Source organism: Coregonus lavaretus, assembly GCF_964263955.1.
Source record: "Coregonus lavaretus genome assembly, chromosome: 3".
Taxonomy (NCBI): Eukaryota; Metazoa; Chordata; class Actinopteri; order Salmoniformes; family Salmonidae; genus Coregonus; species Coregonus lavaretus.
The window spans coordinates 75740910-75768740 of record NC_139990.1 but is presented as its reverse complement, the minus strand read 5'-3'; the positions used below and the strand labels follow the sequence as shown (position 1 = coordinate 75768740).

At 45.0% G+C, this 27831-nt stretch overlaps 1 protein-coding gene across 2 annotated transcripts in view; it reads left to right on the top strand.

Moving 5' to 3' along the window:
* LOC311116586 (polycomb protein SCMH1-like) overlaps positions 1-12998 on the top strand; it is a 49926-nt gene extending 36928 nt beyond the window's left edge. The window contains exons 9-17 of one of the 2 annotated variants that reach the window (XM_084157432.1): positions 4065-4297; positions 4558-4734; positions 4860-4986; positions 5259-5459; positions 5733-5900; positions 6082-6207; positions 8782-8913; positions 9147-9280; positions 11048-12998. In XM_084157432.1, the coding sequence (XP_084013558.1) occupies positions 4065-4297; positions 4558-4734; positions 4860-4986; positions 5259-5459; positions 5733-5900; positions 6082-6207; positions 8782-8913; positions 9147-9280; positions 11048-11176 (1427 nt within the window). In that variant the 3' untranslated portion in view covers positions 11177-12998. Of the gene's footprint in view, positions 1-4061; positions 4298-4557; positions 4735-4859; positions 4987-5258; positions 5460-5732; positions 5901-6081; positions 6208-8781; positions 8914-9146; positions 9281-11047 lie in introns of both variants that reach the window. The other variant, XM_084157431.1, reaches the window with a different exon arrangement.
* The last annotated feature ends 14833 nt before the right edge of the window (positions 12999-27831 follow it).

Genomic DNA, 27831 nt, shown 5'->3' with positions numbered 1-27831 from the left:
TCGAGAGCCAGGTCTGCCTACGGTGGCCTCTCAATAGCAAGGCTATTCTCACGGAGTCTGTACATAGTCAAAGCTTTCCTTAATTTTGGGTCAGTCACAGTGGTCAGGTATTCTGGGCCAAATATCATTCCAGTTTGCTCTGTTTTTGGTAAATTCTATCCAATGTGTCAAGTAATTATCTTTTGCTGTCCTGGGGCTCTGTGGGGTCTGTTTGTGAACAGAGCCCCAGGACCAGCTTGCTTCTCTAGGTTAATCTCTCTATAGGTGATGGTTTTGTTATGGAAGGTTTGAAAATCGTGACTGGGGGTATTGATACACCATGCAAAGTGTAATTAATATCTTCACCATGCTCAAAGGGATATTCAATGTCTGCATCTGCTAATGGGTGCCCTTTGCGAGGCATTGGAAAATCTCCCTGGTCTTTGTGGTTGAATCTGTGTTTGAAATTCACTGCTCGACTGAGGGACCTTACAGATAATTGTATGTGTAGTCATTGTTATTTTTTTGGAACACTATTATTGCACACATGCAACTTATTATGTGACTTGTTAAGCACATTTTTTATCCTGAACTTATTTAGGCTTGCCATAACAAAGGGGTTGAATACTTTATTGACTCAAAATATTTCAGCTTTTCATTTTTTATTAATTAGTACATATTTTGAAAACAATTCCACTTTCACATTATGGGGTATTGTGTGTAGGCCAGTGACAGAAAATCTAAATGTAATCAATTTTAAATTCAGGCTGTAACAGAACAAAATGTGGAAAATGTCAAAGGGTGTGAATAGGGCTGTGGCGGTCACAAAATGTAGTCAGCCGGTGATTGTCAAGCAAATAACTGTCGGTCTCACGGTAATTTACCGTTAATTAACATAAACACATTTAGCATCTCCTGGCTTCCAAACATAGACTACAAACCATTTTAAAAAGTCTAATAAATCCATGTAATATAGCCTACACCTTCACAAGAAATACATTATTTATTTTAGGTAGGTCTAAAGAAGCATGATATGAAGAAAATGTAGTCTATTTCAGAAGAAAATAATAGCATACTCTGAGTCCTTATGTTAGGTCCTGATGTGGCTATGCCAAATGGCTGTGGGCTACACTAGTTCAAGATTTGCTTATAATTCCGTGACATTATTTTATAGTATGAAGAATGCAATTGAACAAAGCTGAAAAAAATATAAATATTTTATCCGAACGATTTGAGGGAGTGCGCACATGCGGCTATTCTGTGTTGAGTGGTTAATAAAGAAATAGGTACTCCTATATGCTTCATTTAGAGTTATTAATGTAACTTTAGTTGTTCTACAAACGTTGGGCTACATGTTTAGATTTTTTATACATTGTAAGGCTGCATGATGAGACTCTCATGATGATTTGAAAAAATAAGCTTGAAAGGCATGAGCTCTGCTTAGTTTTTTGCGCAGGCTCTACACACTCCAATAGTCTCTCATTCACAATTTGACAAGCACTTCTTAATGCCTTGAATTACATGGCGGCATCCCCTTTGTGGCCGTAATGTACCCAACTGCTGCGGACTGCTGCGTTGTGCCCTCCTACCTGAGTGCGCTGCGCAATCTGAAGCGCCTCTCACTCCACTCACATGGCTCTCCGTCACGTGATCGGGTCTTTCTCACAGGCTACAAGTGAAGACAGACACAACGGGGACGCAACTGCGCGTGTCCTTATCCAATTCCGAGGTGCGTTTTGAAGATATTGGATGAACTGTCCACATTTACTTTTTGTCAGCCAGCAAGATGAGTAGGCCTAGCGAACAGCAAAAGCACTAGCCTATGTCAATCTACTATCCCCCATAGTACAAAAGTCAACCTATTCTATTCTGTGCGAGAAATAAATATTCCAAACAGTCTGGGACAGTTGTGCGATGCAATAGATTTTTGATGCATTGTGGCTGACACAACAGATCAGAACGTTTTGCTTAAAATTTTGATGAACTATTAGGCTATTTCTTCACATTTATAAGCGCAGCAATGCGCACATGTTAGTAGGCTATAAGCGCAAATGTTCCATTAGCGGAAAACACCTTTATCAAAAGTGACCGCAAATGCGATTATGCATGTAATGCTTTTATTATAAAGGTGCAATTGTATGGGGAAAATTATCTTTCCCAAACTTGAAACTCACACGCTGCTTATATATACCAGTTAGGCTCTACACCCTTGTAAAGCGGATTAATGTGCGTTATTTTAAGAAGTTATTTGGTCACTTTAGTTGTGATACAAACCTTATTGAAACATATAGGCCTATGAGCTAGGCTACATGAGGTGTGCGACTATGATTCGAAAAAGTAGCCAAAAAAAGGCATTGTTTCTTATGCTGGGCATTACATTTTACATTTTAGTCATTTAGCAGATGCTCTTATCCAGAGCGTCTTACAGTTAGTGAATACATTTTTTTTTTTTATACTGGCCCCCTGTGGGAATCGAACCCACAACCCTGGCGTTGCAAACGCCATGCTCTATCAACTGAGCTACATCCCTGCCGGCCATTCCCTCCCCTACCCTGGACGACGCTGGGCCAATTGTGCGCCGCCCATGTCTCCCGGTCGCGGCCGGCTGCGACAGAGCCTGGATTCGAACCAGGATCTCTACTGCCTTAGACCACTGCGCCACTCAGGAGTACATCATTCACAAGTGATAATATATAATTCACAAGTTAATAGGCTAATATTGTCACCCATCAGACTATTTTTGATTTTAATCTTGTCTTTACATATACTAAATAATATGTGTGACATTTGTTTTGATTTAGAATGGACCATTATCATGCACGTATCGAAACGGGCAGTGGGAAAAAATACATGTCCATCTATGCACTTAAATAGCGAATGGAGGACGCTTTTCGCCGTGGTTTATTTTCATGCCAGCCAGGTAGGCTATACTCCTGTTGTAAAGCGAAGCAATGTGCTTAATATTAGAAAAGTTAAGAAATAAATATAGTAGGCCTAGCCTATAGAAAGCTGATGGGATCCTCCTCTTTTTATTAGCTGCCATCACTCTGTTTTCTCCCGCAATTGCGTAGCCTATAGATATGTTGCGCAACATGAGCTCATGGGCTCTCATGAAGTGTTTTGATTAGATTTTCAAAAACATTTGCATTGATGTCAGAGTGTTAAGAGGGACAATAGAGTGCTGAGTACCAGGTAGTTAGCAAGTTTGGTAGGCTACTAATGGCCATCAGCAGCATCAGAGCTTGGAGAAGCCTAATTACCGTGACTAAACTTCATGACTCGTGACCGCCGGTGTGGCAGTAATACAGTCACCGCAACAGCCCTAGGTGTGAATACTTTCTGAAGGCACTGTATAACTGATTCAAGATTTTTAGCCAGATTGTAATTGGGATGTTGAATTTGATGTTTATTTTTGATGGCGTAGAAGGCCCTTCTTGCCTTGTCTCTCAGATCGTTCACAGCTTAGTGGAAGTTACCTGTGGTGCTGATGTTTAAGCCAAGGAAGGTATAGTTTGTTGTGTGCTCTAGGGCAACGGTGTCTAGATGGAATTTGTATTTGTGGTCCTGGCAACTCTCTTTCTCTCTCTGTCTCTCATCCTTCCCTATGAAGGCAGGGCAGTAAGAGAGTGTAACACAACTTGCCTCTTTGTTCTGCAGCTGAAAGCAAACTGGGTCACCGTGGCCCTCAACACAAAAGCTGTCTGGGTCTATGTACACTTGTGTGTGGCCGGGTCTACCACTCCTGCTGTGTTGTTAGAGGCATTATTGCCTATCACTTGATCAGTGACTGTTTATGTCATTGAGTCTGTCATGATTTTGATTAAGTCGCTGCTCTTTCCTGGTTTGTTATTGTGGATTACCAAACAGTCATGGGTTCAATTTGATGCTACTTCCTAGTCTGACATTCATTTGTTTCCTGCCAGGCTGCATTTGAATGAATGAAGGAAATAATGAATTACATAACTTGAATGAATATATTGATCTCTAGACTAGAGGTTAAATAGGGTTTTTGATTCCATAACATCAATTTTGAACTTTTTTTTTGACACTCCCCCTATCTCTCGTTCTCTCTCTGGGGACAGCAGTGCTACCCAAGACCCTCGGTTGCCTTTCAGACGGTAGCGAGGGAACAGCCATGCACACCATGCCAGGACAGCCGCCTGGCCAACGGGGACGCAAGCCAGGCCGCAGGAAAACCAAGCTGACAGGGCCCTGGGGCCAGAAGGGGGCCGGAGTAGGACCGCAGGCCCCCCCGCCCGGAAAGGGACTGGAGCCTATCAAGGTCCCCAAGAAGAGAGGCCCCAAACCGGGGAGTAAGGTACAGACCAAGGACCCAGGTTGGGGAGTCATGGTTGGGGAGGGTTTGTGGGGTAGGGTTGGATGTTTCATCCTGTGTCGCAGCACCCAAACACTCTTTTATAATAACAACCTTATTGGTCAAAAGTTGAACAAAAGTCAACAATTCACTTCTATTCTAATTCCACTGCTACTGAGAAAAGTCATGTTTGCCCTCCAATTGACAACTAATGTGGTTGACCTAACCCTAACATTGTCCTCTCCCTCCTTCTCTGTGTTTAGTTGGGCTGGGCGAAGAGAGCAGGCTGGCTGGAGGGTGCCATGGCAGGCCCAGGGCGACCTGTGTCCCGGCCCAGAGGGAGGCTGCCAGCCAACTGGGCCCAGAGGATGGCCCTGCAGGAGGGTCATGTGGAGTCCATCAAGATCCCAAAAAAGAGAGGGCCCAAGCCTGGCAGCAAGGTAACCACACACATACACAATTATATATTTTTAGGTACAATGTAAGTAATCCAGCACCTGGGACAAGTGTTTTTTATGGATGAGCGCATTCCACCCCACTAAACGTTGTGTGTCTGTGTGAACAGAAAAAACCGCGGGTGGTGCCCAACCCCATGCCCGTTTCCCCCACCAGCAGTATGCCAGAGCCAGACACCAGCACGGTGCCCCTGGACAATGCCACCATCCCCAGCGCTGCCTTGCAGGCTGCCACAGGTACACACACACACACAAAGTAGTGCTCCGTCACTGCAATTAACACTCATGGATTTCTGTGCAGCGCAATGCAACTTTTATTATGAATACTTGTATGCACTCGGACATCCTTGTGAGTCAGTCATTGATGAAAATGTAATATTTGTTAAAAAAATATGTTTGGAGCATTAAGTCGAATCTGCCCTTTTCAGCCGGAGTGGTATACATGCTGAGTGTTAGATGCCTCTGTGTTTGTGTGCGTGACTGCCGGCATTTACTTACGTGTCCCACAGTGTGTGTATACCTGAACAAGTATGGGAAGGTGGGCCCCCACTTGGACGGCCGGCGGGTGCAACAGCTGCCCGACCACTTTGGTCCAGGCCGGGTTTCCTCGGTGCTACAGCAGTGTGTCCAGGCCTGTGTGGACTGTGCCCACAACCAGAGCTCTGTCTTCTCCTGCCTCAAGCCAGGTCACGGAGGAGAGGTCATATCAGGTAAGGTCTGGGACTGGTACCTGCTTTCTGTATGGGCTATGGTTTCTGTAAGCTTTATTAGAAGTTTGGTTATAGAGATTTTTCCTTCATTTATTTCAAGCCTCCCTGTGCACTACATCAGGACCAGTTGTTAAAACAGACTGGTAGATCCTTTTTTCCTGAAATTTGTCAAACCAAAAGCTCTATATCTCCTTTTCACTTGGCATTGCTGCTAAGTGTGAGGAACAGTATTGGCTGTCTGAGCCTAACCCTTGCTCTCTGTGACCCATGCAGCCCACTTTGACCAGCAGCACCATACCCTCACCCTGCCCACGCTCAACAGCGTCACGTACGTCCTGCGCTTCCTGGAGAAACTCTGTCACAACCTCTACTGTGACCCTCTGTTTGGCAGCCAGCCCGTCCCCCGAGGGGGCCTGCATTACGACAGCCACACCTACCCAGGTCAGCACACACACGCACTGTACTGGGGCAAAACCTTGGCTTTTCTGTTGGTTCAGGACAGAAAAGGGTTGTCTGTTTGTTTTTGGCCTTTTCACCATTGTAACAGTGTCGATTTGAGTCAAGTCTGTAGGTATTTACTTTTCACCTCTCAGTTTTTCTTTTCTGTTACTACACCCTCCAGAAAGGAGAAGTTTTAGGGAGGGCCTCACGACAGGTCCAGGCAGAGGCTCCAAGCGGTTCCTTCAAGACTCCTACTACAGCCCCCTCCCCCACAAGCTGGCCAAAAACCTCTGCCTCTCCTCGGAAGGTACAGCTCCTTAGGAACTCCTTAGGAACTCCTTAAGGCTCCATTTAGAATAACTTGATTGATAAAAATAGAAACATGCACCTGTAATGGGACAAACGAATGGAAAACATTTGTGTACAAGCAAAAACTCTTATTTTAGGGTGTAGCTAGGACTGTGGAGGTCATGACATTTTGTTAGCCGGTTTTTGTAACGCAAAAGTCTGCCGGTCTCACGGTAATTGACCGTTAATTAACATAAACATGTTTAGCATCTCCAGGCCTCCACGAATACAAGCTGCATACAAGCTGCTGATGCGCGCGCCTTTGGAACATCTACAAGTCTTAAGATTATACTTTTTTAAATGTAGATGTTCCAAAGGCTCGCGCATCAGCAGCTTGTATCTTGTCAGCTAAGTGAACAAGCCTACAGCCTATGGCATGGAGCATAGCCAGATAACATACTGTAGGCCAACTCATATTCTGTTCTTCTGAAATACATTTTCTTCATATCATAATGTTACTTTAGACCTGACTATAATAGATTTATTGTCATGATGTATATTAAATGTAATATACACCATCACAACAAATCCATTATTTATTTTAGTCTGGTCTAAAGAAACAAGATATGAAGAAAATATATTTCAGAAGAACAGAATGTGAGTTGGCAATACTGTATGTTATCTGGCTATGCTCCATGCCAAAAGCTGTAGGCTTGTTCATTTAGCTGACAAGATATGCTTAAGTCCTGTGCCATTATTTTGTATTAAATGATTTTATATAATTGAACTTAGCTGAATAAAATAGAAAGGATATTTTTCCCATTCCAGAGCGAGTGCGCAAATGAAGTGGTTATGTTGAGCGTAAAAGTGATCATTTGAAACAGATCCTATATGCTACATTTAGAGTTATTTGGCAACTTTAGTTGTGAATGATACAAACCTTAGAATGTCTTACAAATCAAAACATATGGGCTGCATGATGCTACTATAGGCTATTTATGATTTGAGAAAGTCACACAAAAAAGCTTGCACTGTTCCTTGCCTCAGGCTGCACAGCTGTTCTCTCATCAAGTGACCATATTTTCACCCATCAGACTATTCTCAATGTAATCTTGTCTTTACTAATATGTAAAATGTGTTTAGATTTAGAATGGCCCATTATCAAATGGGCAGGAACAGGGGCATGGGAAATAGACATGTCATCTGCATGCACTCGAATATGCGAATGGAGGTGTTGCGCTTTCCCGCCAATCCGTTTTTCAGTGATGCCTGGTAGGCTACTTCGGTTTTATAGCGGAGCTGTGCTTAATATGAGCAGCTGAGAAATAAATATAAGAACACTTATTTCACTCCATGAATCAACCACTGTTTGAGGAGCATGCTCTTCCTGCGCGACAGGTGATATTCCGCCAAAACTCTGTATGCCATGGGCTCTCCAACCCTGTTCCTGCAGCTGCCCGGTGCTTATTTTGGGAAACCAAGTGAAATCTGTTCGGGAACATCGACGGTAACATGTTTTCGCAACAAAACATATTCCACTAAACTGTTGACAGCCCCTCTGCACGCTCGAGAAAGGAATAAAGGAGAGAGAGGAGATGGAAACGCACAGTGGTGAGATATTCTGTATAGCTAAAGGTAATGTGTCACCTAATTAATTATGCAAATATAAAACATTCCATATTACTAGGCTATTCAAAATCAAATACAAATTCACTATAATTGTAGGCTTATCTGTAAGCCGCCCTGCACAACCAACAGCATCGCCTAGGGCTATATTTTCTCTCCCAGACTTGTGGATAGACATTTTGGAGCGTAGCATAAGGTAACCAGTCCATCCAGTATGCATAATAATACAGTCCATACTCAAAGGCGATTACTCAAATTTGTTTAATTTTGGAGTATAGGCTAGACCAATTATGTACCAAAGACATCTTAAAACAGTTTTATGTTTTTTTGCCATGTGTAATATGTGGTAGGCTATGTATTGTGTAACGGCACAATCATAATTTTAATTCAGGTATTTTTCGGGCTTGCGATCATAAGCCTATGCGTATGCATAAGCTCATGCGTATTGGTGTTTTGAATAAATCACCTTAGAAGCGCTGTCCATTTTGTTGTGTTAGGCTTTGAAACAACATCCACAGCGACCATGTTTTACACTGTTTCAACCTGCTGTTGAACTTCTTTCTTCAAATTGATCATCACAGTGAGGTGAGTTTTAAAAGCACGATACTGTTTTGTAAATAAGTGTTTGATGTGATTTTCGATTTCATTTGCATTGATGTCAGTGGTTAGAGGGACAATAGAGCCCTGAGTACCAGGCCATTAGGACCTGATGGTCGTTAGCAAGTTAGGTACTACCAAAGCATGTCCAGAGTGCATAAGAGGAGATTACCGTGCCTCAACGGTCACATGGAATTTTACTGCGGTCATAACTCATGACTGCCTGTGTGGCAGTAATACGGTCACCGCAACAGGCCTAGGTGTAGCCAGTAATGTCCCACTAAGCAAACTTTTTGACTATAGTTAAACTACAGGCTACAGGTGTGTCACTTGGGCCTTGTCATTGACTCTCCTCTCCATGTTGTTCCAGGTAAGCCCTTCCTCATGGAGAACGGTGTAGGGGAGTCGGAGCACTTAAAGAAGAGCCCCCTGTCCCCAGGCTCGACAGGGCAGCCTCTGGGCCTGCGGTCCCCCACCAAGTTGCTACATCTCAACTCTTCAGGTAGGGGATCATCTTTAATGCAGTGCATGTCATTAAAGGCAAAAATTATATTGTCCAGTGGATTTGTTTGAAATTTTTAGCCAAGCTGAAAATTATGATTATTTATGGATTGTGTATGGCTTTTCGGTAACACTTTAGATGGAGTTGCTTCTCATCCCATAATAACAAAACCCACTGGTGATTGGTGACTAATATTCCTCTGTATCTCTACTCTGACCCGTCATCCGACACAGGCTCTGAGCGTTTCAGAGCGAGCCCTCGGCCCAGTGGCCAGGACCCCAACCTGTGGACGGTGGAGGATGTCATGCAGTTCATCAGAGACATAGACCCCCTACTGGCCCCCCACGCAGACCTCTTCAGAAAACACGTACGTATCCACAGAATTTAATAGAATAGTAGTATCCTATTGTATCTCTATGTACGTATCAGCCTGACAGAACACTCAGCAAAGAAGGACACTTAAAGTGCATTCGGAAAGTATTCACACCCCTTGACGTTAAAGCCTTATTCTAAAATTGATGAAATTGTTTTTTTCCCCTCATCAGTCTACACACCATACCCCATAATGACAAAGCAGATTTTTATACATTTGCAATATCACATTTACATAAGTATTCAGACCCTTTACTCAGTACTTTGTTGAAGCACCTTTGGCAGCGATTACAGCCTTGAGTCTTCTTGGGAATGACGCTACAAGCTTGGCACACCTGTATTTAGGGAGTTTCTCCCATTCTTCTCTGCAGATCCTCTCAAGCTCTGTCAGGTTGGATGGGGAGCGTCGCTGCACAGCTATTTTCAGGTCTCTCTAGAGATGTTCGATTGGGTTCAAGTCCGGGCTCTGGCTAGGCACTCAAGGACATTCAGAGACTTGTCCCGAAGCCACTCCTGCGTTGTCTTGGCTGTGTGCTTAGGGTCGTTATCCTGTTGGAAGGTGAACCTTCGCCCCAGTCTGAGGTCCTGAACGTTCTGGAGCAGGTTTTCATCAAGAATCTCTCTCTACTTTACGCTCTTCATCTTACCCTCGATCCTGACTAGTCTCCCAGTCCCTGCTGCTGAAAAACATCCCCACAGCATGATGCTGCCACCACCATGCTTCACCGTAGGGATGGTGCCAGTTTCCTCCAGACGTGACGTTTGGCATTCAGGCCAAAAAGTTCAATCTTGGTTTCATCAGACCAGAGAATCTTGTTTCTCATGGTCTGAGAGTCTTTAGGTGCCTTTTGGCAAACTCCAAGCGGGCTGTCATGGAAGCCATTCCTCAGTAAAAGGCATGTCTGGCCACTCTACCATAAAGGCCTGATTGGTGGAGGGCTGTGCAGAGATGGTTGTCATTCTAGAAGGTTCTCCCATCTCCACAGAGGAACTATTGAGCTCTCTCAGTAATCATCGGGTTCTTGGTCCCTCCCTTCATCCCGATTGCTCAGTTTGGCCGGGCTGCCAGCTCTAGGAAGAGTCTTGGTGGTTCCAAACTTCTTTCATTTAAGAATGAAGGAGGCCACTGTGTTCTTGGGGACCTTCAAACTGCAGACATTTTTTGGTACCCTTCACCAGATCTGTGCCATGACACAATCCTGTCTCGGAGCTCTACAGACAATTCCTTCGACCTCATGGCTTGTTCTTTGCTCTGACATGCACTGTCAACAGTGGGACCTTATATAGACAAGTGTGTGCCTTTCCAAATTATGTCCAATCAATTCAATTTACCACAGGTGGACTCCAATGAAGTTGTAGGAACATCTCAAGGATGATCAATGGAAACAGGATGCACCTGAGCTCAATTTCGAGTCTCATAGCAAAGGGTCTGAATACTTATGTAAATAAGGTGTTTTAGTTTTTTAAGACATTTGCAAACATTTCTAAAAAGCTGTTTTCGCTTTGTCATTATGGGGTATTGTGTGTAGATTGAGGAGTAAAAACAATTATTGAATCCATTTTAGAATAAGGCTGTAACGTAACAAAATGTGGAAAAAGTCAAGGGGTGTGAATACTTTCCGAATGCACTGTATATTATGCCATTGTTTTTAATGGAAGGATTTTTTCAGGCTTTTGTTGAGTTTATAGCCTCCATAGCAAATGAACATAGCATATTCCTCCATAGCAAATTAAAATGTTATCCCACTCCAATGTGTTGCAGGAGATTGATGGCAAAGCCCTCCTGTTACTACGCAGCGACATGATGATGAAATACATGGGCTTGAAGCTCGGGCCTGCCCTGAAACTCACATTCCACATCGACAGGCTCAAACATGGACGCCCTTATTGAGCTCATCAGCATCCCCCCACCCCACCCCACTACTACGACTCACGCCTTCTCCCCTCTACAGGATATAATGCACTGCATACTACTGGACTGACCATCACATGTAGCATCCGCCAGTAGGCTATGATACCTGGTGTCATATATCCCCCTCCCCTTTCTCTGCCGCATCTAAGAAGCCCTGTGGCAAACTTATCTTTTTTACATTTTATTTCTGTTGTGTGGCACAATCCAGCCCTACGGCAGCATGGGATATGCAGACTGACTGACTCGCCCACATCTCCTCATCCATCATGTTACTCGCCTGTTTTTCTATTCCATATTCTCTTACAACAACCTCTACCAATGATGCACTCCCTGTGTGTAGCCATTTCTTACTGTAATGGCCATTTTATGCCAGAGTTTTTATTACATTGTTTTTGATCACATTCTTTTTGTTTGATCGAGTACCTTTCATTTTTTGTACCCTCCCTGAAAATAAGGACTTGCCGTTTTGTACGAAATATGTATACTGAACAAAAATATGAATGCAACATGTAAAGTGTTGGTCCCGTGTTTCATGAGCTGAAATAAAAGATCCCAGAAATGTTCCATACGCACAAAAAGCGTATTTCTCTCAAATATTGTGCACATTTGTTTACATCCCTGTTAGTGAGCATTTCTCATTTGCCAAGATAATCCATTCACCTGACAGGTGTGGCATATCAAGACGCTGATTAAACAGCATGATCATTACACAGGTGCACCTTGTGCTAGGGACAATAAAAGGCTGCTGTTTTGAGGGAGCGTGCAATTGGCATGCTGACTGCAGGAATGTCCACCAGAGCTGTTGCCAGAGAATTTAATGTTAATTTCTCTACCATAAGCCGCCTCCAACGTAATTTTAGTGAATTTGGCAGTACGTCCAACCGGCCTCACAACCACAGACCACGTGTAACCACGCCAGCCCAGGACCGACTTCTTCACCTGCGGGATCGTCTGAGCCCAGCCACCCGGACAGCTGATGAAACTGTGGGTTTGCACAACCGAAGAATTGCTGCACAAACTGTCAGAAACCGTCTCAGGGAAGCTCATCTTCGTGCTCATTGTCCTCACCAGTGTCTTAACCTGACTGCAGTTCGGCGTCGTGTCCGACTTCAGAGGGCAAATGCTCACCTTCGATGGCCACTGGCACGCTGGAGAAGTGTGCTCTTCACAGATGAATCCCGGGTTTCAACTGTACCGGGCAGATGGCAGATAGTGTGTATGGTGTCGTGTGGGCGAGTGGTTTGCTGATGTCAATGTGAACAGAGTGCCCCATGGTAGCAGTGGGGTTATGGTATGGGCAGGCATAAGCTATGGACAATGAACATAATTGCATTTTATTGTGATGAGATCCTGAGGCCCATTGTCGTGCCATTCATCCGCCGTCATCACCTCATGTTTCAGCATGATAATGCACGTCCCCATGTCGCAAGGATATGTACACAGTTCTTGGAAGATGAAAATGTCCCAGTTCTTCCATGGTCTGCATACTCACCAGACATGTCACCCATTGAGCTTGTTTGGGATGCTCTGGATCGACGTGTATGACAGTGTGTTCCAGTCCCCACCAATATCCAGCAACTTCACACAGCCATTAAAGAGGAGTGGGACAACATCAACAGCCTGATCAACTCTATGCGAAGGAGATGTTTCGCGCTGCATGAGGCAAATGGTGGTCACACCAGATACTAACTTGTTTTCTGATCCACGCCTCTACACGCCCCAACAGATGCAGATCTGTATTCCCAGTCATGTGAAATCCATAGATTAGGGCCTAATTTATTTATTTCAATTGACTGATTTCTTTACAGTGAGGGGAAAAAAGTATTTGATCCCCTGCTGATTTTGTACGTTTGCCCACTGACGAAGAAATGATCAGTCTTATAATTTTAATGGTAGGTTTATTTGAACAGTGAGAGACAGAATAACAACAAAGAAATCCAGAAAAAAGCATGTCAAAAATGTTATAAATTGATTTGCATTTTAATGAGGGAAATTAGTATTTGACCCCTCTCAATCAGAAAGATTTCTGTCTCCCAGGTGTCTTTTATACAGGTAACGAGCTGAGATTAGGAGCACACTCTTAAAGGGAGTGCTCCTAATCTCAGCTTGTTACCTGTATAAAAGACACCTGTCCACAGAAGCAATCAATCAATCAGATTCCAAACTCTCCACCACGGCCAAGACCAAAGAGCTCTCCAAGGATGTCAGGGACAAGATTGTAGACCTACACAATGCTGGAATGGGCTACAAGACCATCGCCAAGCAGCTTGGTGAGAAGGTGACAACAGTTGGTGCGATTATTCGCAAATGGAAGAAACACAAAACAACTGTCAATCTCCCTCGGCCTGGGGCTCCATGCAAGATCTCACCTCGTGGAGTTGCAATGATCATGAGAACCGTGAGGTATCAGCCCAGAACTACACGGGAGGATCTTGTCAATGATCTCAAGGCAGCTGGGACCATAGTCACCAAGAAAACAATTGGTAACACACTACGCCGTGAAGGACTGAAATCCTGCAGCGCCTGCAAGGTCCACCTGCTCTAGAAAGCACATATACATGCCCGTCTGAAGTTTGCCAATGAACATCTGAATGATTCAGAGGAGAACTGGGTGAAAGTGTTGTGGTCAGATGAGACCAAAATGGAGCTCTTTGGCATCAACTCAACTCGCCGTGTTTGGAAGAGGAGGAATGCTGCCTATGACCCCAAGAACACCATCCCCACCGTCAAACATGGAGGTGGAAACATTATGCTTTGGGGGTGTTTTTCTGCTAAGGGGACAGGACAACTTCACCGCATCAAAGGGACGATGGACGGGGCCATGTACCGTCAAATCTTGGGTGAGAATCTCCTTCCCTCAGCCAGGGCATTGAAAATGGGTCGTGGATGGGTATTCCAGCATGACAATGACCCAAAACACACGGACAAGGCAACAAAGGAGTGGCTCAAGAAGAAGCACATTAAGGTCCTGGAGTGGCCTAGCCAGTCTCCAGACCTTAATCCCATAGAAAATCTGTGGAGGGAGCTGAAGGTTCGAGTTGCCAAACGTCAGCCTCGAAACCTTAATGACTTGGAGAAGATCTGCAAAGAGGAGTGGAACAAAATCCCTCCTGAGATGTGTGCAAACCTGGTGGCCAACTACAAGAAACGTCTGACCTCTGTGATTGCCAACAAGGGTTTTGCCACCAAGTACTAAGTCATGTTTTGCAGAGGGGTCAAATACTTATTTCCCTCATTAAAATGCTAATCAATTTTTAACATTTTTGACATGCATTTTTTAGGATTTTTTAGTTGTTATTCTGTCTCTCACTGTTCAATTAAACCTACCATTAAAATTATAAGACTGATCATTTCTTTGTCAGTGGGCAAACGTACAAAATCAGTAGGGGATCAAATACTTTTTTCCCTCACTGTATATGAACTGTAACTCAGTAAAGTCTTTGAAATTGTTGCACTTCTATTTTTGTTCAGTGTAATTAATTCCAGAAAAAAACACTAGGTGTCGCCCAGCTGTTTGGGATTTGTTCTGAATGAAGTTTCGTTTGGAGGCATGACATTATACATTATCAAAACACATTATACTGTGCTGAAGAAATACTGACATGATAAACTATGTTGCTTTTATCTTGTTGTGGATGTTTACAATGACTGTTGTTATTTGTACTTTTTTAATTTTTATACTATATTATTAGAGTTCATACATTGAGAACTTTATCATACGCATTAATGTTCAATAAAGATGTAACTGTTGGTCTCTGTCAGTCATACTTTCTTAATTTGTAAACCATATTGGCATAGCGTTTTTTTGGCGGTGTTGGAGGTGGAACTGTGTTAGAGCTGTCAAATCCACAAGCAGCTCCTGGCGTTATACCTATAGCGGACACTGCCATTACGATAAATCCTGTGAAGCCTTGTTTACAAGTTCGAACACTGGAATGTGAGATGTAATTTACACCTCGATTAGGCTGATAGAAGTCCTCATTATTTTGTTTAATGATTTTCATTTGGAGTGTAATTTCTATATAGCCTACACTTTCTCGTTCTGAACTTCTAACAAGTGGGACGGGTGTGGCTTCATGTGGTCCTCTGTAGCTCAGCTGGTAGAGCACGGCGCTTGTAACGCCAAGGTAGTGGGTTCGATCCCCGGGACCACCCATACACAAAAAAAAATGTATGCACGCATGACTGTAAGTCGCTTTGGATAAAAGCGTCTGCTAAATGGCATATTAATATGAATATTAAAATGATCAAGAACAGCTGCTCACCGATTTGACATCTCCTACACAGTTACACCTCGGTTATTGACATTAATGCTTGATCTGATTGAATCTAGGCCAAAGTCTCAAGATGAGTGAATAGCATGAAGAGTTATGCAGTAATTGTTTTTGTACATTTTCAGTTTTGGTATAGTGGCTCAAGATTGAGTGAATATTGAAATCATACTCTTCATTGCTCCAGGAAGTTTTAGATGGACGACAGTTGGCCAACAGAGGGCAGGTGAGCTCCATCCATCCAGATTTACTCAGTCCTGTCTCCTTGCTTCCTCTCCTTGAGGCTCAGGCACATGTTCTGCCATGAGTCAGTTAGCCGGAATTGGAGGCCCAATTTAACTCACAATCATGTTATTTACAGAGGACATACTATTTGCATACAGTTTTTGCCTTTGAGGTGTCCCAAGTGATGCTACAACTTAATTAGCCCATATGTTGCATAACACCTGGGTGCTTATTGAATCTAGCACCTCTTTTCTGACTGGTGAGCTAGATTCTCCAAAGCACATTTTAACATAATGCTTACATCAAAGGTAGCCTATTATTTTCACGTTTCACTGACAGCTTACTAGGAAAGTGATATTCATTTGAAGTGATAGTTCTTCCAATGAATTAAAGTGTGAATGAGGGTTAGGCCTGTGTGCATGACATGTATTGATTGTAGCAGAAGCATTAAAAGTGCGGCTGTAACCACATCCTCACAGCAAAAACAGGAAAGTGCATGTGAGGGTTAACTGACTAAACCCACTGATCAGTGCCGATTATGGAGGTGTGTGTGTATGTGCGTGCGTGCGTGTCTGTTAGACTTGTTTCTGTGTGTGTATTTGTGTGCCTGTGTGCAAGACACTTATGGCATGATCAGGGCCCATCCAAGGGTATAGGCTATGTTTGTTAATGTCTAATAGTAGCCACTGTGTCATTCATGAAAATAGAGCTATTTATAGACCTCCCAGCTCCTTGCTCTTTATGTTGTGCTCACATCATGTGAGTTTCACAAACACTGAACAAACAAGAGTGAGTCAGGTTTAAACTGCTGACAGGGAGGTGAGCAGAGACTGTGACGTTAACAGAATGCCATCCGACTCACCCACAGGTTTAGCTAACTGATGGTGATATTCTAGTGGGGATGCCAGAGACTTGGCGGAAAGACCCGACTAGGACATTCCCTGCCCACTGAGCAAAATTACGTTGAAAATATGTATTTTAGACGTATTTTCCAGACGTTGAAATTAGGTTCATTTTCAGTTCTGATCAAAGCTGAAAATATGTATTTTCCAAACGTTGAAAATGTCTATTTTCCAAACATTGAATATACGTATTTTCCAGCCATTGAAAATAAGTATTTTATGGATGTTGAAAATACGTATTTTTTGGTCATTGTTTCTATGGCCAAATCTTAACCGTACATACATTCAGTTAAAGAAAGCATGAGTGAGTCATGTCAATAAAGAAAGTATTATATCACATTCAACATTTTGAAATACAATTAAAATAGGTAAAGAGAAAAACGAAGATTGCAGTATGGAATATTTATTATTCCTTCCATCTGTCACATGCACTTACAGTATGTTAGATTTTTCAGAAGCTTTAGAACTGGCAGTGATCATGTTCAAAGTTATCAGACCAACAGAAAAAACAGTAAAGTTTTTCTTGCTATGATATGTGGTTGTTTATATACACTGCTCAAAAATATAAAGGGAACACTTAAACAACACAATGTAACTCCAAGTCAATCACACTTCTGTGAAATCAAACTGTCCACTTAGGAAGCAACACTGATTGACAATACATTTCACATGCTGTTGTGCAAATGGAATAGACAACAAGTGGAAATTATAGGCAATTAGCAAGACACCCCCAATAAAGAAGTGGTTCTGCAGGTGGTGACCACAGACCACTTCTCAGTTCCTATGCTTCCTGGCTGATGTTTTGGTCACTTTTGAATGCTGGCGGTGCTTTCACTCTAGTGGTAGCATGAGACGGAGTCTACAACCCACACAAGTGGCTCAGGTAGTGCAGCTCATCCAGGATGGCACATCAATGCGAGCTGTGGCAAGAAGGTTTGCTGTGTCTGTCAGCGTAGTGTCCAGAGCATGGAGGCGCTACCAGGAGACAGGCCAGTACATCAGGAGACGTGAAGGAGGCCGTAGGAGGGCAACAACCCAGCAGCAGGACTGCTACCTCCGCCTATGTACAAGGAGGAGCAGGAGGAGCACTGCCAAAGCCCTGCAAAATGACCTCCAGCAGGCCACAAATGTGCATGTGTCTGCTCAAACGGTCAGAAAGACTCAATGAGGGTGGAATGAGGGCCCGACGTCCACAGGTGGGGGTTGTGCTTACAGCCCAACACCGTGCAGGACGTTTGGCATTTGCCACTGGCGCCCTGTGCTCTTCACAGATGTAAGCAGGTTCACACTGAGCACATGTGACAGACGTGACAGAGTCTGGAGACGCTGTGGAGAACGTTCTGCTGCCTGCAACATCCTCCAGCCCTCCATGTGCTCGCCAGAGGTAGCCTGACTGCCATTAGGTACCGAGATGAGATCCTCAGACCCCTTGTGAGACCATATGCTGGTGCGGTTGGCCCTGGGTTCCTCCTAATGCAAGACAATGCTAGACCTCATGTGGCTGGAGTGTGTCAGCAGTTCCTGCAAGAGGAAGGCATTGATGCTATGGACTGGCCCGCCCGTTCCCCAGACCTGAATCCAATTGAGCACATCTGGGACATCATGTCTCGCTCCATCCACCAACGCCACGTTGCACCACAGACTGTCCAGGAGGTGGCGGATGCTTTAGTCCAGGTCTGGGAGGAGATCCCTCAGGAGACCATCCGCCACCTCATCAGGAGCATGCCCAGGTGTTGTAGGGAGGTCATTCAGGCACGTGGAGGCCACACACACTACTGAGCCTCATTTTGACTTGTTTTAAGGACATTACATCAAAGTTGGATCAGCCTGTAGTGTGGTTTTCCACTTTAATTTTGAGTGTGACTCCAAATCCAGACCTCCATGGGTTGATAAATTTGATTTCCATTGATAATTTTTTTGTGATTTTGTTGTCAGCACATTCAACTATGTAAAGAAAAAAGTATTTAATACGATTATTTCATTCATTCAGATCTAGGATGTGTTATTTTAGTGTTCCCTTAATTTTTTTGAGCAGTGTATATTTTGATTTGTTTAACACTTTTTTGGTTACAACATGATTCCATATGTGTTATCTCGTAGTTTTGATGTCTTCACTATTATTCTACAATGTAGAAAATAGTAAAAATAAAGAAAAACCCTTGAATGAGTAGGTGTGTCCAAACTTTTGACTGGTACTGTATGTGCTAAAGAACAGCTGTTGAAGATCGCTGAACACTACCAGGTTGAAATCAGTGATAAACGTCTGAAAATATTTATGTTAAGTTGATATTGAAGGTCAATCTGATGGAGAGTGGTATACTGGAAGTTTCCACTGGGACAGACTCTGGCGAGGACTCGCCACCTCCCCAGCCGTCTCCCCGTTTTGTTACAATGTCCGCTCCGTCTGTTAGCCCTAGTAGTGTTTCTTTTGAACAGCAGAAATAACTGCTTCTGTTACAGCTAGAGTGTGAACGTGAGCATGATCGTGTTAAGCTAGAGCATTATCGTGTTAAGCTAGAGCGTGAACGTGAGCATGATCGTGTTAAGCTAGAGCATGATCGTGTTAAGCTAGAGCGTGAACGTGAGCATGATCGTGTTAAGCTAGAGCATGATCGTGTTAAGCTAGAGCATGATCGTGTTAAGCTAGAGCGTGAACGTGAGCATGATCGTGTTAAGCTAGAGCATGATCGTGTTAAGCTAGAGCGTGAACGTGAGCATGATCGTGTTAAGCTAGAGCATGATCGTGTTAAACTAGAGCATGATCGTGTTAAGCTAGAGCATGAACGTGAGCATGATTGTGTTAAGCTAGAGCACGATCATGTAAAGCTAGAGCATGATCATGTTAAACTAGAGCATGATCGTGTTAAGCATGAAAAGGAATTGGAATTTAAACAGGATTTGAAGCGTGCTAAAATCAAGCTGCAACAAGAGCGGTTAGAGTTGGTTAGGGAAGGAAAGCTCTCTGGGGAGAGTTTGCTCTGGGAAGGTGACCCTGATTTACCTAGGGGTCGCTCCTCTCTCGGTCGTGCCCCGGACACATTTGATATTGTTGGAAACTTACGGCTGTTGCCAAAATTTAATGGGAAGGACCCTGAGATGTTATTTTCGTTGTTTGAGCGTGTTGCTGACTCTAGGAGTTGGCCTGACTCAGCTCACACTTTAATGTTGCAGTGTGCGTTGACTGGTAAAGCGCAGGAAGCATATTCATCTCTTGGTGTAGCCGACAGTGTCAGCTATGATAAGGTTAAAATGGCTGTGTTACAGATTTACAAATTGGTTCCTGAGGCTTACCACCAACGATTTAGAACTTTAAAAATGGCTGACAAACAGACTCATGTTGAGTTTGCTCGAGAGTTATCTTCACAGTTGAATCGCTGGTGTTCCGCCTCTGCGGTTACCACTTTCCAGGGGCTGTGTGATCTGATTATGCTAGAGCAATTTAAGGACACAATCCCTTATCGGATAGCCAGGTACATTAACGATCGAAAAGTGAAGACTGTCTCTGAAGCTGCGGTTTTGGCGGACAAGTATGTTTTGACTCACAAAACTGGCTTTGCAGATCCCCGTATTCGGAGTGAGTGGGGACGTTAGGAAAGATTTGGGTCTCGCCTACCGAGATACTCTGGTTCACGGGCAGAGCTTTATTCGTCTAGGGTTGAGCCTGGCTCCTGTGGTAAAGCTGACTTCGGTCAAGTGTGTCACTACTGTCAGGGTTCAGGTCATTGGAAAAATAAATGTCCTGTTCTCAGGGCTAAAGAAAAATTCAGTACTCGTGCTAATGTTAAACCTACGGCGTTAGCAGCGCCTTTCCCACATCAGTTCACTCCTGTCACTCCATCTCATGCCCAGGTGCAAGTGAAAGTCCCAATTGACCCAGATTATTTACCTTTCATTACAGACGGTTTTGTGTCTACGTTAGGAAGTAATGACCTAGTGCCAGTGAAGATCCTAAGGGACACAGGTGCCTCTGAGTCATTTGAATTAGAGTATGTGTTACCCTTCTCTGCTGAGTCTGATTCAGGGAATAGTGTTTTAATTAGGGGAATCAGTTTGAACACTTCATTGCATAAACTGATGTTGGATTCTGAACTGGTGAAAGGCGAGGTAGTTGTAGGGGTGCGTCCTTCGTTGCCTATTGAGGGTATCGACGTTATCCTTGGTAATTACTTGGCTGGTGAGCATGTATGGCCTGTCGTGTCTCCATCTCTAGTGGTTTCCTGTAAGCCGTAATTTGTAGGGGTCCCCGATGAGAGCGTGCAGATTTTCCCACGTGCGCAGTGACGCATTCCATGAGCCGTGTTGACCTGGTCACAGCGCCGGCTAATGATGATGGTACAAAGAAATCTGTCACTACTTTCCCTGTTATCCTGTTATCTGTGCCCTGCTCTGATCTAATCAAAGAGCAACGGGCTGACCCCACATTAGAAGAGTTGCGTGACAAAATTGTGCCTGTGGAACAGTTGGGAGACGTCGCCCATGGCTATTTTCTCCAGGATGATGTCCTGATGAGAAAATGGTTGCCTCATGGTAGTAGTTTTGTGGGGGAGGCAATTAGTCAGGTTGTGGTACCAGTTAAGCTTCGTGAGTTGGTGCTGAAAACTTCCCACGACGATGTTGCTGGACATCTGGGCGTGAAAACCTATTTTGGCCTAGGTTAAAGAGGGATGTTTTTGCATTCATCAAAACCTGCCACACCTGTCAATTAACGGGTAAACCTAATCAAGCTTTAAGCCGGTATCGCTGTTTCCTATTCCCGTACTCAGCCAACCTTTTGAGTATCTGTTTATTGACTGTGTTGGCCCTCTGCCTCGCTCTACGAATGGTAGTAGTTACCTGTTCACTGTGATGTGTCAGACCACTAGGTTTCCTGCTGCCTATCCTCTCTGCTCTATCACGACTAAGTATGTGCTAAAAGGTTTGACTCAGTTTATCTCACTGTTTGGAATCCCTAAGGTAATTCAGAGTGATCAAGGTTCTAATTTCACCTCTAATCTGTTTGGTCAGGTTCTCCAACAGCTCCATATTAAACATAATTTGGCTAGCGCCTATCACGCGCAGAGTCAAGGAGCACTGGAACGTTTCCATCAAACACTTAAGTCTTTGTTGAGAGCCTGAGCCACCTCAGTACAGTGAGGGAAAAAAGTATTTGATCCCCTGCTGATTTTGTACGTTTGCCCACTGACAAAAAAATGATCCGTCTATAATTTTAGTGGTAGGTTTATTTGAAAAGTGAGAGACAGAATAACAACAAAAAAATCCAGAAAAACGCATGTCAAAAATGTTATACATTAATTTGCATTTTAATGAGGGAAATAAGTATTTGACCCCCTCTCAATCAGAAAGATTTCTGGCTCCCAGGTGTCTTTTATACAGGTAACGAGCTGAGATTAGGACCACACTCTTAAAGGGAGTGCTCCTAATCTCAGCTTGTTACATGTATAAAAGACACCTGTCCACAGAAGCAATCAATCAATCAGATTCCGAACTCTTCACCATGGCCAAGACCAAAGAGCTCTCCAAGGATGTCAGGGACAAGATTGTAGACATACACAAGGCTGGAATGGGCTACAAGACCATCGCCAAGTAGCTTGGTGAGAAGGTGACAACAGTTGGTGCGATTATTCGCAAATGGAAGAAACACAAAATAACTGTCAATCTGCCTCGGCCTGGGGCTCCATGCAAGATCTCACCTTGTGGAGTTGCAATGATCATGAGAACGGTGAGGAATCAGCCCAGAACTACACGGGAGGATCTTGTCAATGATCTCAAGGCAGCAGGGACCCTAGTCACCAAGAAAACAATTGTTAACACACTACGCCGTGAAGGACTGAAATCCTGCAGCGCCCGCAAGGTCCCCCTGCTCAAGAAAGCACATATACAGGCCCGTCTGAAGTTTGCCAATGAACATCTGAATGATTCAGAGGAGAACTGGGTGAAAGTGTTGTGGTCAGATGAGACCAAAATCGAGCTCTTTGGCATCAACTCAACTCGCCGTGTTTGGAGGAGGAGGAATGCTGCCTATGACCCCAAGAACACCATCCCCACCGTCAAACATGGAGATGGAAACATTATGCTTTGGAGGTGTTTTTCTGCTAAGGGGACAGGACAACTTCACTGCATCAAAGGGACAATGGACGGGGCCATGTACCGTCAAATCTTGGGTGAGAACCTCCTTCCCTCAGCCAGGGCATTGAAAATGGGTCGTTGATGGGTATTCCAGCATGACAATGACCCAAAACACACGGCCAAGGCAACAAAGGAGTGGCGCAAGAAGAAGCACATTAAGGTCCTGGACTGGCCTAGCCAGTCTCCAGACCTTAATCCCATAGAAAATCTGTGGAGGGAGCTGAAGGTTCGAGTTGCCAAACGTCAGCCTCGAAACCTTAATGACTTGGAGAAGATCTGCAAAGAGGAGTGGGACAAAATCCCTCCTGAGATCTGTGCAAACCTGGTGGCCAACTACAAGAAACGTCTGACCTCTGTGGTTGCCAACAAGGGTTTTGCCACCAAGTACTAAGTCATGTTTTGCAGAGGGGTCAAATGCTTATTTCCCTCATTAAAATGCAAATCATTTTATAACATTTTTGACATGCGTTTTTCTGGATTTTTTTGTTGTTATTCTGTCTCTCACTGTTCAAACATACCTACCATTAAAATTATAGACTGATCATGTCTTTGTCAGTGGGCAAACGTACAAAATCAGCAGGGGATCAAATAATTTTTGCCCTCACTGTATCTGTTCTTATGTATGTGATTTCCGGCGACGCCTGTACGCTGCTGGTGAGATGGCTCCAGTCCCTCGACTTCCTGGCGCTGACGGAAACATGGATTACCACTGAAAACACTGCTACTCCTACTGCTCTCTCCTCGTCTGACCATGTGTTCTCGCATACCCCGAGAGCATCTGGTCAGAGGGGTGGTGGCACAGGAATCCTCATCTCTCCCAAGTGGACATTCTCAATTTTTCCCCTAACCCATCTGTCTATCTCCTCATTTGAATTCCATGCTGTCACTAGCCCATTTAAGCTTAATATCCTTGTCATCTATCGCCCTCCAGGTTCCCTTGGAGAGTTCATCAATGAGCTTGACGCCTTGATAAGTTCCTTTCCTGAGGATGGCTCACCCCTCACAGTTTTGGGGGATTTCAACCTCCCTATGTCCACATTTGACTCATTTCTCTCTGCCTCCTTCTTTCCACTCCTCTCCTCTTTTGACCTCACCCTCTCACCGTCCCCCCCTACTCACAAGGCAGGCAATACGCTTGACCTCATCTTCACTAGATGCTGCTCCTCTACTAATCTCACTGCAACTCCCCTCCATGTCTCCGACCACTACTTTGTTTCCTTTTCTCTCTCGCTCTCCTCCCACACTACTCACTCTGCCCCTACACAGATGGTAATGCTCCGCCGCAACCTTCGCTCTCTCTCTCCCACTACTCTTTCCTCTTCCATCCTATCATCTCTTCCCTCTGCTCAATCCTTCTCCCTCCAATCTCCTGATTCTGCCTCCTCAACCCTCCTCTCCTCCCTTTCTGCATCCTTTGACTCTCTGTGTCCCCTATCCTCCCGGCCGGCTCGGTCCTCCCCTCCAGCTCCGTGGCTTGATGACTCACTGCGAGCTCACAGAACAGAGCTCCGGGCAGCGGAGCGGAAATGGAAGAAAACTAAACTCCCTGCCGACCTAGCATCTTTTCACTCCCTCCTCTCTACATTTTCTTCATCTGTTTCTGCTGCTAAGGCCACCTTCTACCACTCTAAATTCCAAGCATCTGCCTCTAACCCTAGGAAGCTCTTTGCCACATTTTCCTCCCTCCTGAATCCTCCCCCCCCCCCCCCCCCTCCTCTCTCTCTCTTTGTGGATGACTTCGTCAACCACTTTGAAAAGAAGGTTGACGACATCCGATCCTCGTTTGTTAAGTCTAATGACACTGCTGGTCCTGCTCACACTGCCCTACCCTATGCTTTGACTTCTTTCTCCCCTCTCTCTCCAGATAAAATCCTGCGACTTGTGACTGCAGGCCGCCCAACAACCTGCCCGCTTGACCCCATCCCCTCCTCCCTTCTCCAGACCATCTCCGGTGACCTTCTCCCCTACCTCACCTCGCTGATCAACTCATCCTTGACCGCTGGCCATGTCCCTTCCGTCTTCAAGAGAGCGAGAGTTGCTCCCCTTCTCAAAAAACCAACACTCGACCCCACTGATGTCAACAACTACAGACCAGTATCCCTTCTTTCTTTTCTTTCCAAAACTATTGAGCGTGCCGTCTTTAGCCAACTCTCTTGCTATCTCTCTCAGAATGACCTTCTTGATCCAAACCAATCAGGTTTCAGGACTGGTCATTCAACTGAGACTGCTCTTCTCTGTGTCACGGAGACTCTCCGCACTGCTAAAGCTAACTCTCTCTCCTCTGCTCTTGTCCTTCTAGACCTGTCTGCTGCCTTTGATACTGTGGACCATCAGATCCTCCTCTCCACCCTCTCCGAGCTGGGCATCTCCGGCGCGGCTCACTCCTGGATTGCGTCCTACCTGACCGGTCGCTCCTACCAAGTGGCGTGGCGAGAAGCTGTCTCCGCACCACGTGCTCTCACCACTGGTGTCCCCCAAGGCTCAGTTCTAGGCCCTCTCCTTTTCTCCCTATACACCAAGTCACTTGGCTCTGTCATATCCTCACATGGTCTCTCCTATCATTGCTACGCTGACGATACACAACTAATCTTCTCCTTTCCCCCTTCTGATAACCAGGTGGCGAATCGCATCTCTGCATGTCTGGCAGACATATCAGTATGGATGACGGATCACCACCTCAAGCTGAACCCTGGCAAGACGGAGCTGCTCTTCCTCCCGGGGAAGGACTGCCCGTTCCATGATCTCGCCATCACGGTTGACAACTCTGCTGTGTCCTCCTCCCAGAGTGCGAAGAGCCTAGGCGTGACCCTGGACAACACCCTGTCGTTCTCCGCCAACATCAAGGCGGTGACCCGCTCCTGCAGGTTCATGCTCTACAACATTCGGAGAGTACGACCCTGCCTTACACAGGAAGCGGCACAGGTCCTAATCCAGGCACTTGTCATCTCCCGTCTGGACTACTGCAACTCGCTGTTGGCTGGCCTCCCTGCCTGTGCCATTAAACCCCTACAACTCATCCAGAATGCCGCAGCCCGTCTGGTGTTCAACCTTCCCAAGTTCTCTCACGTCACCCCCCTCCTCCGCACACTCCACTGGCTTCCAGTTGAAGCTCGCATCCGCTACAAGACCATGGTGCTTGCCTATGGAGCAGTGAGGGGAACGGCACCTCTGTACCTTCAGGCTCTGATCAGTCCCTACACCCAAATGAGGGCATTGCGCTCATCCACCTCTGGCCTGCTGGCTCCCCTTCCTCTGCGGAAGCATAGTTCCCGCTCAGCCCAGTCAAAACTGTTCGCTGCTCTGGCACCCCAATGGTGGAACAAGCTCCCTCACGACGCCAGGACAGCGGAGTCACTCACCACCTTCCGGAGACATTTGAAACCCCACCTCTTTAAGGAATACCTGGGATAGGATAAAGGAATCCTTCTACCCCCCCCCCCCCCCCCCCCCAATTGTAAAGTGGTTATCCCACTGGCTATAGGGTGAACGCACCAATTTGTGAGTCGCTCTGGCTAAGAGCGTCTGCTAAATGACGTTAATGTGCCCTTGAGCAAGGCACTTAACCCTAATTGCTCCTGTAAGTCGCTCTGGATAAGAGCGTCTGCTAAATGACTAAAATGTAAATGTAAATGTAATGGCTAAAGAGAAGCTATCATCTTCACAAAGTAGGATGAAAGGCATATTTGATCGGCGAGCTGAGCCTCATCACTTTAGTCCAGGTGACCAGGATCTTGATCTGCTGACAATTGTTGGTTCTCCTTTTCACGCCAAGTTTCAAGGTCCATATACGGTTGTGCGCCAGTGCACTGAGCAAAACTATCTAGTTGCCACTCCGGACGGACGAAAGTGCATCAACTGTGCCATGTAAATCTGCTAAAACACTATTACGCACGTTCCTCTGGGGCCGAAGAATGTGAGTCCGCAGAGGACGGTAAACCTGTTCTTTTGGCCGGTACTGTTACATCGCTGGGTTCTTCATTTTGTCATGCTAGGTCCGTGCATGGTGAGGAGGATGTCCCTGGTCCCGACGATTGTGTACTGCTGGGTAGATTGAGAAATTCAGAGACACTGGATGTTTTGGATAGCCTTCTCACTCATCTATCTGCTGATAGGCGAGACGAGTTGGTTGGTCTGATTCCGAGTTTTCCAGTTTTGTTTTCTCATACACCTGTAGTATCTGAACAGTTTATAATTTTGGCTGACGTTTGCAAATGGTGTGATAGATTAACTTTACTCTGCTTTGCTGAAACATCTGGAAAGCATTACTACAGGGGCCCCTTGGAATAGAGGACATTTGGAGATATGTGGAGGCCAGGGATTGGTCTATCAAAAACCACCCATCTTATGTTACATAGGATAAATACCATGTTTCAACAAAGGACGGGGAGAATAATCATTTTTAGATTGGGTTAGTTGTTCTCCGGATTTCTGCAGAAATCTGTAAATTGACGCTGGAACCTTTGATATAATAAACCTTTATAATCAAAGTACAGTGTCAGCGGATTTCTTGTCTACACAGCATATCAGCATCGTTGTCTCGACACCACACACCTACTCGTACAAACTTAATAAAACACGATATTGACATTGGGGATGCTGACCCCATCCATCAGCGGTTCTATAGAGTTTCTTCAGATGCTGAGAAGGTACATGCTGGAGAGTGATATTGCAGAACCTTCATTCTGTAGCTGGGCTTCTCCCTGTATCTTGGTCAGTAAACCGGATGGGACAAACAGATTTTGTACGGACTACCGTAAGGTAAACAGTGTCACTAAACCAGATTAATTTCCTCTTCCTCGGATGGAGGATTGCGTTGATCAGGTCGGAGCAGCTAAGTTTGTGAGCAAGTCTGACCTGTTAAAGGGCTATTGGCAGGTGCCACTGACGAGTAGGGCACGTGAAATATCTGCCTTTATTACACCCTCTGGTCTGTACTCGTATTCGGTTATGAGTTTCAGCCTGCGTAATGCACCTGCCACTTTTCAGCGCCTTATGAATAGGGTTGTCTGGTCGGGTGTGCTGTTTATCTGGACGATGTAGTGGTTTATGCAGATACTTGGGAGGAGCATCTGTCTCGTATTCAAGCCTTGTTTGCTCACACTTGTACAGT